Here is a 16419-nt window from a genome sequence, read left to right on the forward strand (position 1 = left end):
CACACAGTCAGGTTTATAAAGCAAGACAATAAGCGTGAACCTGAATCCAAAATCACTTTAGCCTCTGCTATTTTTCTCTTTATATGAGTAAGATTGACCTAGTTTCCTATGAGAAGGGATACATACTGTTTATGTCAAATATTTAAAGATCTTAGATGAAAGGTTTAGAAATCATTCCAGGGTGTATACACTGTCACATGAGAGTCAATTAAAATAAAAATATGGCACAAGTGGTTTTTGTTGTTTCTTACTTTATTTAGATTTCATTTTCATAACAAAGTAAATGTTAAAATTTTTCATTTCAATATATTGTTCTCACAGTTTAAGTTCAACATCCAGTGGCGATGTACATGACAATGTTATATGCAACTCTAGCAGAAAATAACCTTGAAATAAAAATTAAGCCTCCAGGCAGGGGCGGATCTAGAAAAGTATCCTACCCCGGGCGATTTAGGGGGGGAGCAATTTAGGCACCGCCCCCTTTTTGACTTCAAGGCTGCTGGCGGCTGCACAATATATGCAGGTCCGCTCGGCAGTGACAATGTGATGTCCGGTTGCTCTGATTGTGTTTTAAACACAATCAGAGCAGCCGGGCAGCACACCGTCACTGCCGAGCGGACCTGCACATATTGTGCAGCCGCCGGCAGCAAGCCCCTGCTAGGGGGTGCGATCGCCCCGATCGCCTCCCCCTGGATCCGCCACTGCCTCCAGGGTAGGCACAACTTATCATACTCATTTCCTGCTACACAGTTTTTCTTGTACAAATATGATGGTTTTTTTTTTTTACAACTTTATACAGATTTACAAAGATACAGCTGACATTCCATGACTTAGGTTTATTTCATGTTTAGTGACGGTAAAATTGTGATCCAGAAAACACTCATACAATTTCCAAAATTGTACTCAACACTGAATTTTATTAACATCATTAACATTTGATAACATAGAACCAGGATATTCCTCAACGCTTTACTAATGGATGCAACAAGTTGTTAAGATTGTTGTCTTCGTAAAAATATGATTGCATGCGGGATATATTTTTTGTGGAACTACACTATCCATAATAACATGATAAAGTTTTAATTTAATACTGATGTTCAATAAGCATTAACTTATCAATTCCACTTCAGAAAACTATAAAGCTTAACTTGAAACGGCAATGAGCAGCTGACCAATATTGAAAAGAAGAGACAATTTCCAAAGACAGATCTTTAAAACCTGGAGTTGCACCAAGAAATTGGCATCTAAATTAGGAACATTTGCTGATAGTTTCTTATTGCAAGCTGGTTTTAATGCTATTGAAAAAAATCTACAACAAAGCTTATTTTTCAGCAATTTCTCTCTCAGATCTTAGATACTTTGTATGGAATATAATATATAGTGTTGAGATATTAGATCTTCAAGTGCCATCCCCACTCTATAGACTTTCTGCTATAGAACCACATGCAGTCACAATAGTGAGTTTCACGTCGCAGTCACCTATTTGCTTCTCTGATTTTCCCAATGAATAAGCTGGAAAGTGTACCTAGGTTCTTAACAATTTTGTTATGTGGCTGGAAAGATGTCCCTTGATTTATTTCAGGCCATCATCAGACATCCATGTCAATGACTGCATATAAAACCATTGTTTGCAGATCTTGTGATTTGTCTATGTGCGCTGTCACGAAAATAAAGGGGCATTAAGGTGAGTTCTGACGTACGGACACATGCATTTAATAATATTCTTATGACACCAGATAAAATCATATACTTGTGACACCTCATCTTTTTTTCTCTTGTAATACTCTGTCAGGCATAAACACTCTGTTCTTAAGAGTTTGTCAGTTTCCCTACAGCCAAAATTGGTAGTATTTTGGTTTAGAAAGTTTTTTAGTGTTGCCAAAATAGGGAGGTGTGCTTGTTTCTTTTAGTATGAATGTGTGTTTATAGGAGAATCTGGAGAGAACATTCTGCAGACTCTGGATTAACAGCAATTAAAAGCTTAGAGGTCTTCTGCATATCTGACAGCACCAAAGCCAAAGATTCTTTTTAATCAAAATTACAATTTCCAGCAAAATCCATAATGCAAAATTATCCAGATGGTTTGTGTACGGTCTGCAGCAGGGTGCTTGATATCCAGATTTTCATATTTCTTATTTATTTCCTGACCCGCAATGCTAACATTTGTGGCTTCACATGATAGTACTGTTTAAACCTTAATGCAGCATACCTGACAATGAAACCAAGAAAGAAGAAAATGATTAATCACTTCTACTGACTGCTGAATTTCATCTACTTGGTAGTAAAACAGATTATCGCTATGCACAAACTGGATTAGCTGCTGATATGAGTTCTACTTCTCAATAAAAAGTTTTATCAAATGGTGAAACATCGAGGCATTGAAATCTGAGTTAGAAAAATAGGTTGCCAGGTGACTAAGCTGCACTTCATTCATAAATTGCACATGACACCTGTCAACATAGTCAAGATAATTATGAAGTAGCACGGTGGCGTAGTGGATAGCACTTCTGCCTTACAGCGCTGGGGTCATGAGTTCAATTCCAGACCATGGCCTTATCCGTGAGGAGTTTGTATGTTCTTTCTGTGTTTGCGTGGGTTTCCTCCGGGTGCTCTGGTTTCCTCCCACACTCCAAAAACATACTGGTAGGTTAATTGGCCGCTAACAAATTGACCCTAGTGTGTGTGTGTGTGTGTGTGTGTATATTAGGGAATTTAGACTGTAAGCTCCAATGGGGCAGGGACTGATGTGAGTGAGTTCTCTGTACAGCGCTGCGGAATTAGTGGTACTACATAAATAAATGGTGATGATGATGAAGCATAAAACATCAACTGCATGCTGCAAAATCAGCTTTGTTCCCATTGTGTGGCCTTGATTTGTATGAGTGCGCCTATATTTCTGCTATGGCGCATGGGTTTTTGTAGTAAGATGGTTGGGTTTCTGGAGGAGAACTTTGCACAAGCACTTTGGGTGGAGTGAGGGCCATTCTTGTAAAGTATGCAATAGCTACACCTGCATGCCTAGTTTTGCAGTGCAGAAACAAGATATCCCTATGTAGAGTGAGATTACTGATATAAAGGGTGTATAGGGTCCATCAGTTGAGATGCTGTTGCATGACCTGAAGAAACAATGTTCACACCAGACATCCCAGAAATATTGCTAAACTGAAACAATTTTGTAAGGAGGAATAATCCAAAATTCCTCCTGACTGTTGTGCAGGTCTGATCCACAACTACAGGATATGTTTGGTTGAGGTTATTACTGCCAAAGGATGGTCAACCAGTTATTAAGTGCAAGGGTTCACATACTTTTTCCACCCTTCACTGTAAATGTTTTAAAGACATCAAAGTGTATAATTGTTTATGCATTACTAGTTTATGCAGACTGTGTTTGTCTATTCTTGTGACTTAGATGAAGATCCGATCACATTTTATGACCAATTTATACAGAAATCCAGGTAACTTCAAAGGGTTCACATACATTTTTTTGTCACTGAATTCCATTACTTATGTAAAACCACACTCACATTAGACAAACCATGCCTGCACGGTTTTCACAATAGTGTGTCTACTGAACAGATGCTTGGAATGCACCTAGAAATGTACAACATAGAGGTATAGAAAACAAAATGATAAAAAAGGCCCGAAGAAGCCCTCTCCATACTTTTATAATCTTTCTCTGCAAAACAATGAACATCAAAACGCCTACTCTGTACTGCATTAGGAACACCTTCAGCCCCCCCCCAACTACTCCCCTCCCATGTGCGAACCAAGCCAACTTGCTCCATCAATCTATGTGAAGTGCATTGTGGATCCAGAGCTTGTTCTGCACTGCCGAGCGGTGGTTTCATGCTTCATAAATGACATCCATTCTGTATAGGTGACTGGTTCACTTCAATAAAGACCACCGGCCCTTTATGGATCACACTATAATTTATCATATCACATAAACTGGCTCTCAGCTCTCTTTTGTATTGGCTTTTGTAACGTTGAGGTATAGGTTCCTTAGTGTTAACCATTTTAATTGACAATCACTCATTCACTTCTGGTGTAATAGTCTATCTAGACACCAGATGTCACAATCTATTTGAATCTATTGAGTTTGGCTATGAGGTTATAATTGTAATGAGTTACTTACCCTGCAAAATTAAAGTCAATGTCTGAAAATCTGTGTTGGATGAGAGACCAAAGACCCCAGAAAAAGTGAGATGCCTGCAAAAAATTTGTAAATACATATAGTTATATAGTAAGTTTCACATACATTGATGTGATCAGGATATATGAGCATATAGTGGAATGATGTGAGAGTTACATATCAAGGCCCTTCACTGGTTTAACTTAAGACAGTGAAATGGTCCTATCCACTTTTATTCACTGGTGAGTAGTTAAAGGTGTTAGACAACCTCCTGACATTGAATACATTCATCATTCTATTTTCCAGGATTTCGGGTGGGTGACACTTGTAAGATCCACACATGATTAGGTGTGAACTTCAGCTACCTAATCACATAGCACCCTCTTCTGCTCCTTTCTAATGTCTATTGCAAACACTGTGATCTGTTTTAACAAGGCATTAATACTGTGGTGGTAATTGGTATATTCATTTAATTATATTCTTAGGGTAATACATTAGTTGTGCAAATCACTGTTAATAGTTTATCGGATTTAAGGCCCTACCCGACCAAAAAGTTGCATTTTGGCTCCCACAGAGTGACAGCTTATGGATACCTCTGCTCGCTAGCCCACCACCCTATCTAGTTCTTTTACTTACATTACTCTACCATTACCTTTATTTGGTTCAAAGCCCTCGGCCAGTAAAGGTTATTGCCAACGGGTAGACATCGCAGGGACCTACTGCATTGCTTCTCCATGCAATACTATTTACCAAGGACCAAGTTCCATCAATGGCCTCCGATTGCTAATACCGTCTTTTATTTTTTAACTTTAATATATTTTTTAATAGAATCTGGACCTGAAAGCCCAAGTCCTGGTTTCCGATGCCAGTACACATGCCCAGACATGCAAGCATGCAGGCTCAAGCATGTATAGAGAGTCTCAGAACTGGCTTGGCAAAAAGTAAGTCCTCTTACCGCTGCCAGCTAGTATCACTGGGGTTTTGAGCATCACTCAGTTGCCCCAGTGACATTTTCCTAATACATTTCTGGAAAAAAGATTTTCAATATAAAATCTTAATTAAGAAATAGACCCCTTACTGTATTAGTTATAAATGTGGTGCAGCAAATACAGACCTTTTTAACACACGACCACCACCTCTAGAGCGCACATCAATATGTTTTGCTGCACTAAACTTATCTATGCAATTAAATTTATTTATATTACTGTTATTTTACATACTGTGAATACAAATACATTAGCAGTGCATTGTAGATTAAAGTTAAATAGAAGTTGTTTTCTCTTAGAGAAAATAGCTTCTCTTAGGGAATATGAACAATTACTGTATTATATTTCAATTCCCAAGTGTGCTTTCTGCACTGCCACTTGTCACTGTGAGCTTAAGAGATGTTCAGGTCACCTTCCGAACTTCCCTTCCCCCTTGTTCAGTGTCAGATCTCATGGAGGACGTTCTTGTCTAAAGCAAGAACATGCTGAACTTTTACTGGTCAATCCCCAGCCAAAAAAACACTTCCCACTGTGCAATAACACCATGGATACCACACCTCACTCTCTCACTGCTTAATGCAGCCACTCTGTAATTCATCCCCTACTGATTGAATTGGAAAACTAAAAACAACATGAAGCAACAGCACAGTGCGATTTAGATTTTCCTGTCTAGATTAATTCTTCTTCTTAAATCACCTCATTCTGTGTTAACATTTAACAAGTAACTTAAAAACATCATTACTACCAGTGGGATGACATGAATATGTACTATACATTTTATTCTATTTTTCACTAATTGTATAAACTAAAATGTTCCATTTTGGGATTAATACATTTAATTATAAAAGCATGATACACTATGCACAATGCTTAAATATAGAGCATAAAACATTTACATGACTCCCAGTATCCTTGGTACTTACAGTATGTAGGGTATTACTTATTATTATTTATATACATCTTCCGCAGCAAATTCCTGTTCATAATACGATTATCATATCCCTATTATCTGATCATATTGCCAACCATACTCATGGATTATAACAATGTAATATTTAGTAGTTAATCACAATTTAAGTTTAACTTATGTATTTTATATAAGCTACTAGACTCACTTACCTTACTTGGCTGTGAACTTAGGTATAAAAACATGGCCTTATCCATTTTTGGCTGTATGTCCATTTGCGTAGCGTAGCTCTGTGCATGCTCAGAAACGGACCTTACGCCAATGAACGCAATGACATGCAAAATGGCACCTACAACTTGAGGGGCGGTACGAGAGAGGGAAAAGGCGTACTAACATAGGCCATGTACAATATGGGCTTTCTGACGGAGAGAGACAGAGGTGGGTGATTCAAGTCTTGGGTTGATTTCCAATCCAATTTGGCCACCACACTACTACTGCCCTTTAAAAATAATTTGTAGATGTATATCTTTGTAATAAAGAGATCCCGGAGGAGGAACCCTCATTGTTATTCAGGGCATGAGTGGACTGTATTAACAAGGCAGCAAGAATTAATCTATTTTCTACATGTTGATACAAACATTTGTTTGTTCAGACTGTAGTTTGGTGGTCTGGGTCAAAGTGGAAACCACTTATTACAATATATTTTTTTTTACCAGTGTTAGAGTTATTGTGGCCCTAAGTGGATGCATATGTTTTTTTAGTCATTGTTCATAAAACTTATGGATTGGAAAACTCTAATTATGTCTGATCAAAGATTTACCAAATGTGGAGCCCTGAATATCCCTCACCCTACATTATTAGACCCCAAAAGCAGCCACATTATATTAATATCACCAAATTTCATTACTAGTCCCCACCAATGTCTACATTAAATGAATAACCCCCATAGTCCCCTACATTACATAAATAGCCCTTACCAGCAGCCTCATTACATGCCCACTGCCACATTACATTAATAATCCCCACATAGCATTAGCAGCCCCAACAGCCCCCACATTACATTCATAGCACCACTACATAACCTTAAACCTCTAGAACATTCAGGACATTTTAAAGGGGAAAAAATGCAGGTAGCCTAGTGTCCCAACTCAAGGTATCCCACTATGCCCAGCCAACCCCTGATTACATTACACTTATACCCATATTACATTAATACCCCACCACCACAATTACCTACTCGCCTGCTCTGCTGGACCATCAGCTAATATCTGCACGCTATGTGCCAGTCTAGGTATCCAGCAGTAGGCTGGCAAACAGGGAGCTGAGCCAATCAGGGCAGGGAGCTGATCCAACTTTTACCTTGCATTCTTTTAGGTTACTTCAAACCTTACTTTTGCTATTGATCAAATTTAATCTAAAAGTTTGACTTGTTACTTAATAAACAATGTTGAAATAAATATTGTGTGATTCATTTAAAAGTAGACTCCTGTAAATAATATTCATATAAAATGTGAATTGTGATGTCACTACTTATATTCAATGATATTTGAACCAATTTTTAATCAATGGTGAGTTCTGATGTCAAACCCCAGCAGTACATTTAATGTGGGGGATGGTGCCTGGGGAGTTGCCAGCCACCAGGAGGGATCCCAATGCCAGGGATACTACCCAATAAGCCTGGGTCAGCTAGACCACTTATGGGTGTAGGGTGGATCAATAAGTCAAGGGACCTTTGTAGGGAACCTGACTTATGGGCCTTGTACACTGCACACCCTGGACCCATGGTGGTCTGAATAGTGCCTTGGATCTTCTGTCTCCATTGTATTTCACTTATTATTAGCTTATTAGCTTCAGACACTCAGGATTTTTACTCAGGAAATGTAAAAATGGAATCTATCAAAATGAATCACGTTAATAAGCACATAAGCATTTTTTGTCTTGTGTTTCATTGCTTATTAAGCAGCATGCTGTTTTTCCAGTAATGTAGGGGTTATTTGCTCATTATTTATTATAGTGAGTCAAAAAAGTTAGCATTGCATTTCCTTCTTACATTATCTTGTACTTTGACCCAAAAGTATATTGGAATAAAAAAAAGTAACAAAAGGTAGTAAAATGCATAATACAGGAATATTTTAAGCTTTTGCATAATGCATTTTTAAAAATAATTCTGTGTCTGAGGCTTATGTGTTCTGGCACAATCTGACTTGATTAATTGCTTTACGCTATATAGAATTGCATATTTGTACCTAGTGTGTGTACCTTACTTATGACCAAAGGAGCAGAAACAGTGGTATGGAGATATTTATTACTTTTCTTAATAATTTTTTTTTCAGTCTTCAGGAGTCGTTTGAGACTGAAATAGGTCGCCCCTATTTGAGCACCAATAGTAACAACGCAAAGAGCATCTAATAGAGAATAAAAAGCAGTTACTATTATTTCCGTGGCATGGTTCTATTATTAATGCCTTGCATATGTTAAGTTATTCAGCAAGGAGGAAATTATTAGTAATTTCAAATGGTGACATTCTCTAACAGATTGTTCTGCTTGGATCGCATCCCCAGGAAACCTAGCCTAATGGTTCTTGCCTCGTCCCTATTTAACACTAGGAAATACATCCTCTCATTGTAACTGAACATTATAGCTAATTATTTTTAATATTGCATACATTTTCACAAACTCACCAGTACAAACTGATTAACTTGGACATAGACATCTTCCACTTCACTGTCTTGTAACTCCCCTTCCTCTTGCTTCAGCTCTCTACAGGCACCCAGGTAATGACGCAGCCACTCCAGTTGTGTCTGTCTGTCGGGGAGCAATCGATAATCTGGCTCACTCACACCTAGAAATGCAGGTAGAGGGTATAGTATAATCACTTATCTCTGCAGTGCTACTACTTTAGCCAGTAACCCCAACCATCCTGCAGCTGTTTTGAAACCTTTACCACCAATTATTTGCAATATATGGCTGGCAATGGGGGACAGTATTTAAGTGTAATATCTAACTGGCAATAGGGGCATCTGCAAAATACGACTAATAATAATGGTAACTATGTGCAGTATGTTGCAAGTAATTAGTTATTTATGTGCAATGGCGGGCAATGCCTGTATCTATGTAGAATATATGTCTGGCAATGGGGGCGTTTCATTGCATGCCATTTAATCATTTGCTAATTTGAGCTGTATTATACGCTGCTTGTTTTGTGTGTTTGATTTTCACCAAAATGTAATTTAAAAAAAAAAGGAGTTAGGATAAGATTGAGTAATATATTGTACTTTCATACACCAGGTATATCAATTGTGCTTTTACTTTCATATAAAGAAAAGAATCAGACATGTTCAGGTATTGGAAAAGACCACTTTATTAATGTAAATTTGTTCATGTATTCTCATTGGTTATATAGTTAAATACAGGGATTGGGCAATTTGATGGAAATAATAAGATATTAATATTTATTAAGCAATAAAGAATTGAAGTCAATAATATCGTTAATCTTTATTGGATTATTTTAGAATACTGTATTAATCTCAGATGTATGGTAATTCTGAATTATTTTTTGCAAGTCAACAGTAATTCACTTTCATGTTGTTCTATGAGGAACCTTGCATCTTTTTTCTCACCCTCTACTCACATAATCTACTTAGTGGTAATCATCAGGGTGATCAGAATGAGTTCTGCATTATACTTGAAATCATATGAGGTTAACATAATACATTCTGCATAATATATTGGTAGTCAGATGGGTCACCGTACTAGGCTCTGCAAAGCCATAAAGCCATAAAATGTCTCTTTACTTTCAGGAGTTAAATGAAACATCATCATCAAAATTTCTTTATATAGCGCTAGCAAATTCTGTAACGCTTTACAATTGGGGACATACACAGTAATAAAACAATACAGGGAAATACAGACAAATAGGTAAGAAAGCCCTATTCACAAGCTTACAATCTATGGAACAATGATAGTCGGATACATGAAGTTAAGTCTACATATTGCATTTCGGTCCTGCCAGAGTGCAAAGGTAAAGAGTGATTCATATGCTATATGATCCAGTCACACAGCAATGTTGGTCAGGGGGTCAGAGGGTTCTTGTTTTGTGTGACTAGAGTAAAAGGTGGTAATAGGGTAACCTAGTGAGGTTAAGAGGGTGGTTGAAGAATATTATAAGCTTGCCTGAAGAAGTTGGTTTTCAGAGAATGCTTAAAGATTTGTAGACCAGAGGAAATTTTTATTGTGCGAGGGAAGGAGTTCTATAGATTCGGTGCAGCTCAAAAAAAGTCTTAGAAAAGGGAATGGGAGGATGTAATGAGAGTGGATGAGAGACGCAGGTCTTGTGCAGAACTGAGGTGTCACATTGGGAGATATTTTTAGAGAAGTGAGGAGATGTATGTTGGAGCAGTTTTGTTGACGGCCTTGTAGGTTAGTAGAAGTATTTTATATTGGAGTCGGTAAAAAACAGGCAACCAATCTAGAGACTGACGAAGTGGTTCAGCAGAGGAAGAACGATTTGCAAGGAAAATCAGCCTTTGCATGCAAAATAGATAGTAGGGAGAAGATTCTAATTCAGGGAAGACCAGTAAGGAGGGAATTGCAATAGTCAATGCAGGAGGTGAGGAGAGCATGGACTAAAGTTTTTGCAGTGGAAGAAATGTGCGTATTCTGGAAATGTTTTTTTAAATGTATGCAACATGATTTAATGTGTGGAACAAAAAATAGTTCTGAGTCAAGGATTATGCCTAGGCAGCGAGCTTGCGTGGTGGGATTTATTTATCATGTTGTGAGCAGAAATAGAAATGTCAGGTAGTTAACTTCTGTTGGTGGGTGGGAATTAAGTTAAATGACATTAAATTAATTGGTATTAACTCTGTTTTTGAAAAATTGAGTTTGAGTTGGCGAAAGGACATCCAAGATGAAATGGCAGAAATACATCAGTAATGGGGGACAACACAGATGCCAAGAGATCAGGAGAGGATAGATAAATGTCGGTATTCAAAGGAGAAGATATTGAAATCCTAGTTAAGGTGGAATGAGCACAGAAGACAGGGATCTTCTGATTTGTGAGGGAATAGGATAAAGAGTACAGGCGGTAGAGTAGGAAGATAAGTAGAGAGAAAATAATTAATCTTTATTTGTGGGATCAAATGAAGAAAGGGTGTCAGAGGGTGCTGGGAAGGAATTGAGCTTATTGCTTGTTGAGGAAGATGAGACCATTTCAGTCTGATCTTATCAAACTTCTCCTTGAAGTAGGAAGCAAGATCCTGAGCACCAATAGTAGTCAGAGGGTTTTTCTATTTAGTGCTGATAAAAGTAGAGACCCATCAAACAAACCATAATCTAAAAATAAGAAGAGGAAAGAAAATAGAAGAAGAAAATAATAATAAAAAATATGTGCTGCATTAACAGCCCTATCACTTCTTGAAAATAAAACAACACATATCAGATACAGTTATGCTTGGGAGACCTTGTTGATTACCTCTTTAAATAAAGTAATGAGGTGCACTAAGGGGCTGATGCAGAGATTGAAGCAAAATGGGAGTAAATTACTCTTAAAAAAAGAGTATGCAAAACAAGCATATTCCCACCCATATACAGATCCGCCTCTGCATTAGCAGCATATAAGCCTGGTTTACAAAATGTCATTGTCACGAACGCCCAGCCTGTGCCAAATACAGCAATCTGAGCAGCTGTCCGTGACTGGCATCACCTTAGTCACTTAGCAATGAATACACCTTTTCTGCCACCATGAAGGATTTATTATGGTGTCCTTACGTTCACCAGAACCACTTATTAATGTTTCACACTTAAATCACATACACATATAGCATGAGCCTCCCTGGGCTTCGTAAGTTCACAAACAATCACTGTAAGCAGATGAAAAAGGACGAGCTTTTGGATCGTACTTTTTCATCTCAACAAGGAAATGATCCTTGATTGAAGACAAGACCAAAGAATCATTGATACCATGCCAGATTTATAAGTCCTTCTTCTAAGTGTTTTCACATAAGAATTTGGGTGATGGATCAATAAACAGATTATCTAGCATCTATTTGAGCACTGAAGGCGATTACTTACTTATCGCCTAGTACGTAGAATCACATAGGAGAGTGAAAGTGGTGAAAATAAATATATGGATCAACTCACATCAAGCAACTGTTTTCAAGAAATTTGATCTAACAATATTATCTAAACGATATCATACTATATTGTATTTCTATTTTTATATTATATATCACTTCAAAATATGATGGAGGAAAGGATCATTACATTGTGAAATAAGGACCCTCTCACCATTTGAATATAAGTAGTTTTATTCATTCATGTTCTATACTTCATGTATGTATATGTGGTTGTTTTGGGATTTACCCTTGTAGATAAAGGCATGTGAACACGCTCAGTAGCGCTGAAAACTCCTTCATTTTTTTGCATATATTAATCCTGGGAAGACTATTGCTGTGCGAGGAGTAGGGCCTACATTCTGCAGTACCCCTAGCCAGAGTGTACCTAGATTGGGGATCTAGCAGAGGAATACGAGATGCTGGGGTACTAGATAATCTGCCTGCCACGGTACTGTTTGGGACTGATTTGGAAAGGATGCACGCTGCTTATATAAATGAAAGTGATGCCTTTTCTGATGCACTGATTCAAACTAACCTTAATCTTTCCCAGGTGAACTCTGCTGACCAGCATAAAATAAGAGCAAAAATATGTAATGAAATTTAATGTGCTGCTGTGAATACTCATGCAGATTTGCAGGTACCTGTTATGCAGAGGGAGGGATTATGAGTCAATGTGTTTGATAATAGTGCTCTTGTTGGAGAGACTAACACTTTAAATCCCCTAGGTCAGCGGGGGCTCCCAGGGGTGCCGCGCCAGGAAGAGGGAAAAAAAAACAATTTACCAATCTGGTGGCACCCGGGACCAAGCATCCTCCCTCCTCGCTTCTCATTGAATGTCGGGCGTGACATCATCATGCCCGACATTCCGTGACAAGCAGCAGAAGAGAGGAGGATGCTGGGTCTCGGGCGTCGCCGGATTGGTAAGTTGTTTTTTTTTTTTCTCTTCCTGGCCCCCGGGATGCAGAGGCGGCAGAGTGTGTGGCGATGAAGGAGGCCACAGAGTGTGTGGCGATGAAGGAGGCCACAGAGTGTGTGGCAATGAAGGAGGCTACAGAGTTTGGTGATGAAGGAGGCCACAGAGTGTGTGGCGATGAAGGAGGCCACAGAGTGTGTGGCGATGAAGGAGGCCACAGAGTATGTGGCGATGAAGGAGGCCACAGAGTGTGTGGCGATGAAGGAGGCCACAGAGTGAGTTAGTTGTAAATTATTCTTTGACAGAAATATAATTGAAAAAAAGTATATAAAAGTATTCTTTTCCCTTGGATTTATGTGCATTATTTTTGCATACAACTAAATAAGTATTTCTGTCCTGACCTAAATACTACGTTTCTTTGAGAGACTCTAAGGGTGCTGCGAACTGCAAAAGTTTGGGAACCAATGCCCTAGGTTGTGAATTTGATCAGGGTAATATGTGTGAAATTGTGCCTAAATGTGATACGATGTCTGCTAATTATTTAGGGAGTCAGATTGATGCACATGTGCCCAATTCTGAAGGTATCCCAAAGTGTGAAAATGTATCCAATGTTTTAGCAGTGGTGACCCGGAGAGCAGCACAGAGGAGCTGTGCATTAGCATCTGAGAGTGTGGAGGGAGGTTCACTAGAAGCTAATCCCCCTCCAGCCTTTTCCCTCACTGTAGGAGCTACAGATTCAGGCAGTGATTTGAGTGAGCGACCTCATGCTGTGTACAACACTAAGCTCAGAAGTGACACTTTCAAATCAGAACAAAACACTGATCCCAGTCTATCAGCAGTGAGGAGGAGGGTCAGTCAGTCCTGTCTGGAAAGTGAAGAAGACAGAATTTTTAGGGAAAATTGCTTTTTGTACAGAGAAAAATGTCACAAGTATGCATCCAGATGTAATTGCTGACAGGCAACTAGTTGTACCTCAAACCTATAGGAAAGGGTTGCTGAAAGTAGAAGGACATTTGGGTGTTGCCAGAACTAAAGCTCATTTGGTACTTAATTTTTACTGGCCTGGCATGCTGACTGACATAGCCAAGTACTGCCGCTCGTGCCATGTGTTGGGAAATCTGGTGATGTGTCTCATTCCCCTGCCCATCATATCAGAACCCTTTGAATGGGTTGCTGTGGATATTGTGGGTCCACTAGCCATTCCTAGAAGCTCAGGGAAAGAGTAAATTCTGTCTGTAGTGGATTATGCTACTAGGTACCCAGAAGCAGCAACTCTGTCCTTCATTCGCTCAGACAAAGTAGCAGATGCCCTTATAACTATTTTCTCCAGGGTGGGGTTCCCAAAAGAAATGTTAACTGATCAAGGTACCCAGTTCATGTCCAACCTCATGCAGAGTCTTTGTAAAAAGATACAGGTGGAATTTAATTACTTCCCCATATCAACCGCAGGCCAACGGGCTGTGCAAACTCCATAATGGCACCCGAAAACAACTGCTTAGGACTTTTGTGGAGTCGCAGGGAAGAGACTGGGAGAGGTTAATGCTGCATCTTCTCTTTGCATACCTCGAGGTACTGCAGGAATCCACTGGCTTTCCACCCTTTCAACTCCTGTACAGGTGCCGGTTGCGCGGCCTGTTAGATTTGATTAGAGAAGAGTGGGAAGGGAAATTGATCATCCCGCAAACAACAGTGGAACACTATGTAGTGCAGTTCAGGGAAAAATTGCAGTCCTTAATGGGGATGGCACAGAGCAACCTGAAAGCTGTTCAGGCAAAACAGAAGCTGTGGTATGACCACAATGCGAGAGAACGCATATTTCAGGTGGGGCAAAAGGTTCTGGTTCTGATCCCTATGCGGCAGAACAAGTTACAGGCTGCTGGGAGGGCCCCTACACCGTAGTACAGCGCATTAATAATTATGCCAATTATGTAATGGCAAAGGATTAAGGGCCAAAAGAGGCAGAATGTATATCACATCAACATGCTCAAAGCTTATCACGACAGGGAAGCTTGTGTATTAGCTGTGTGTAACTTGCCTGAGAGCGATCAGGGGTCTGACCCCTTGGTAGATTTAGCAGCTGCTGCCAAAGAGGCAGGGTCCCTAGCAGACACCCACTGCAGTGTCTGACTCTCAGCTGGAGCAGCTATCTGACATGCTACGGCCCTAAAAACACACTTGGTCACACATGGGGCCTGATTCATTAAGGATCCTAAATTAAGAAATATCTTATTTAAGTCTCCTGGACAAAGCCATGTTACAATGCAAGGGATGAAAATTAGTTTTCTGTTTTGCACCTAAGTTAAATACTGACTGTTTTTTTCATGTAGCACACACATATCAACTATAAATGTCAGTGTACAAATAAGCTATCAAGTATGTTTGTGTGCTACATAAGCCTTGGAAACATTTTTCAGATTAAATAAAAATTATCCTAGTCTAATTTCCGTGATTCTTTGTGAATTTACGAAGCGCAGGGAGGCTCATGATACATGTGTATGTGATTTAAGTGTGAAACCTTAATAAGTGGTTCTGGTGGACATAAAGACACCATAATAAATCCTTTGTGGTAGCAGAAAAGGTGTATTCATTGCTAATTGACTAAGGTGACGCCCAGCTGTTCAGATTGCTGTATCTGGGACAGCCTGGGCGTTCGTGACACTATACAACAGACTTTTCTCTCCCAAAATAATATAAAAGTCAAATTGAATATCCTCAAGAGTATTCCAATATGGAAGAAGGAGAAAATATCTTATCCACCAAAAGGTTTGGTACGCATAGTTGCTACTGCCTCTAGGCAAGCCCCTACAGTAAAACCACAATATTGTAGGAAGGCAGAGCACCAGAAGAGAAAAGACCTGAAATAGAGCAAGTGTGTCAAAAGTTTATTCACAATAAAAGAAAAAAAATTGCACTTACAAAGCCATACGCTAAAAAAGAATGTAGTAGAGTTAACCTTTGGTGTTCTCCTGCTACGCATTTCTGGCAGGATTCCTTGAACGGGAAATTCAGAGAAAACTTCAAATTGTCAGTGGTACAGGATCAATTACAATTACAAATACTTGATAGTTTATTTGTACACTGAAATTTAAAGTTGATATTTGTGTGCTACATGAAAAAACAATCAGTATTTAACTTATGTGCAAAACAGAATACTAATTTGCACCCCTTGCATTGTAACATGGTTTTGTCCAGGAGACTTAAATAAGAAGTTTCTTAAGTTAAGATCCTTAATGAATCAGGCCCCTAGTTATAATATATTTAATACATGACAGCAAGAATCTGATTGGTTGCTATAGGCAACATCCCCACTTTTTTAAACCCGCAGTTTAGTAAATATACCCCCATGTCTCTAAGATGAGTGGTAA

At 38.9% G+C, this 16419-nt stretch overlaps 1 protein-coding gene across 1 annotated transcript in view; it reads right to left on the reverse strand.

Moving 5' to 3' along the window:
- Positions 1–231: 231 nt before the first annotated feature.
- The window catches only part of ETNK2 (ethanolamine kinase 2), a 48626-nt gene continuing 32438 nt past the window's right edge, over positions 232–16419 (reverse strand). The window contains exons 6-9 of the mRNA XM_075196062.1: positions 8707–8867; positions 4136–4209; positions 706–2209; positions 232–405 (exon numbers count right to left, since the gene is read on the reverse strand). Coding sequence (XP_075052163.1) covers positions 2137–2209; positions 4136–4209; positions 8707–8867 — 308 coding nt within the window. The 3' untranslated portion in view covers positions 232–405; positions 706–2136. The remainder of the gene's footprint in view (positions 406–705; positions 2210–4135; positions 4210–8706; positions 8868–16419) is intronic.

This window comes from Mixophyes fleayi, chromosome 2 (assembly GCF_038048845.1).
Source record: "Mixophyes fleayi isolate aMixFle1 chromosome 2, aMixFle1.hap1, whole genome shotgun sequence".
NCBI classification, from domain to species: domain Eukaryota; kingdom Metazoa; phylum Chordata; class Amphibia; order Anura; family Limnodynastidae; genus Mixophyes; species Mixophyes fleayi.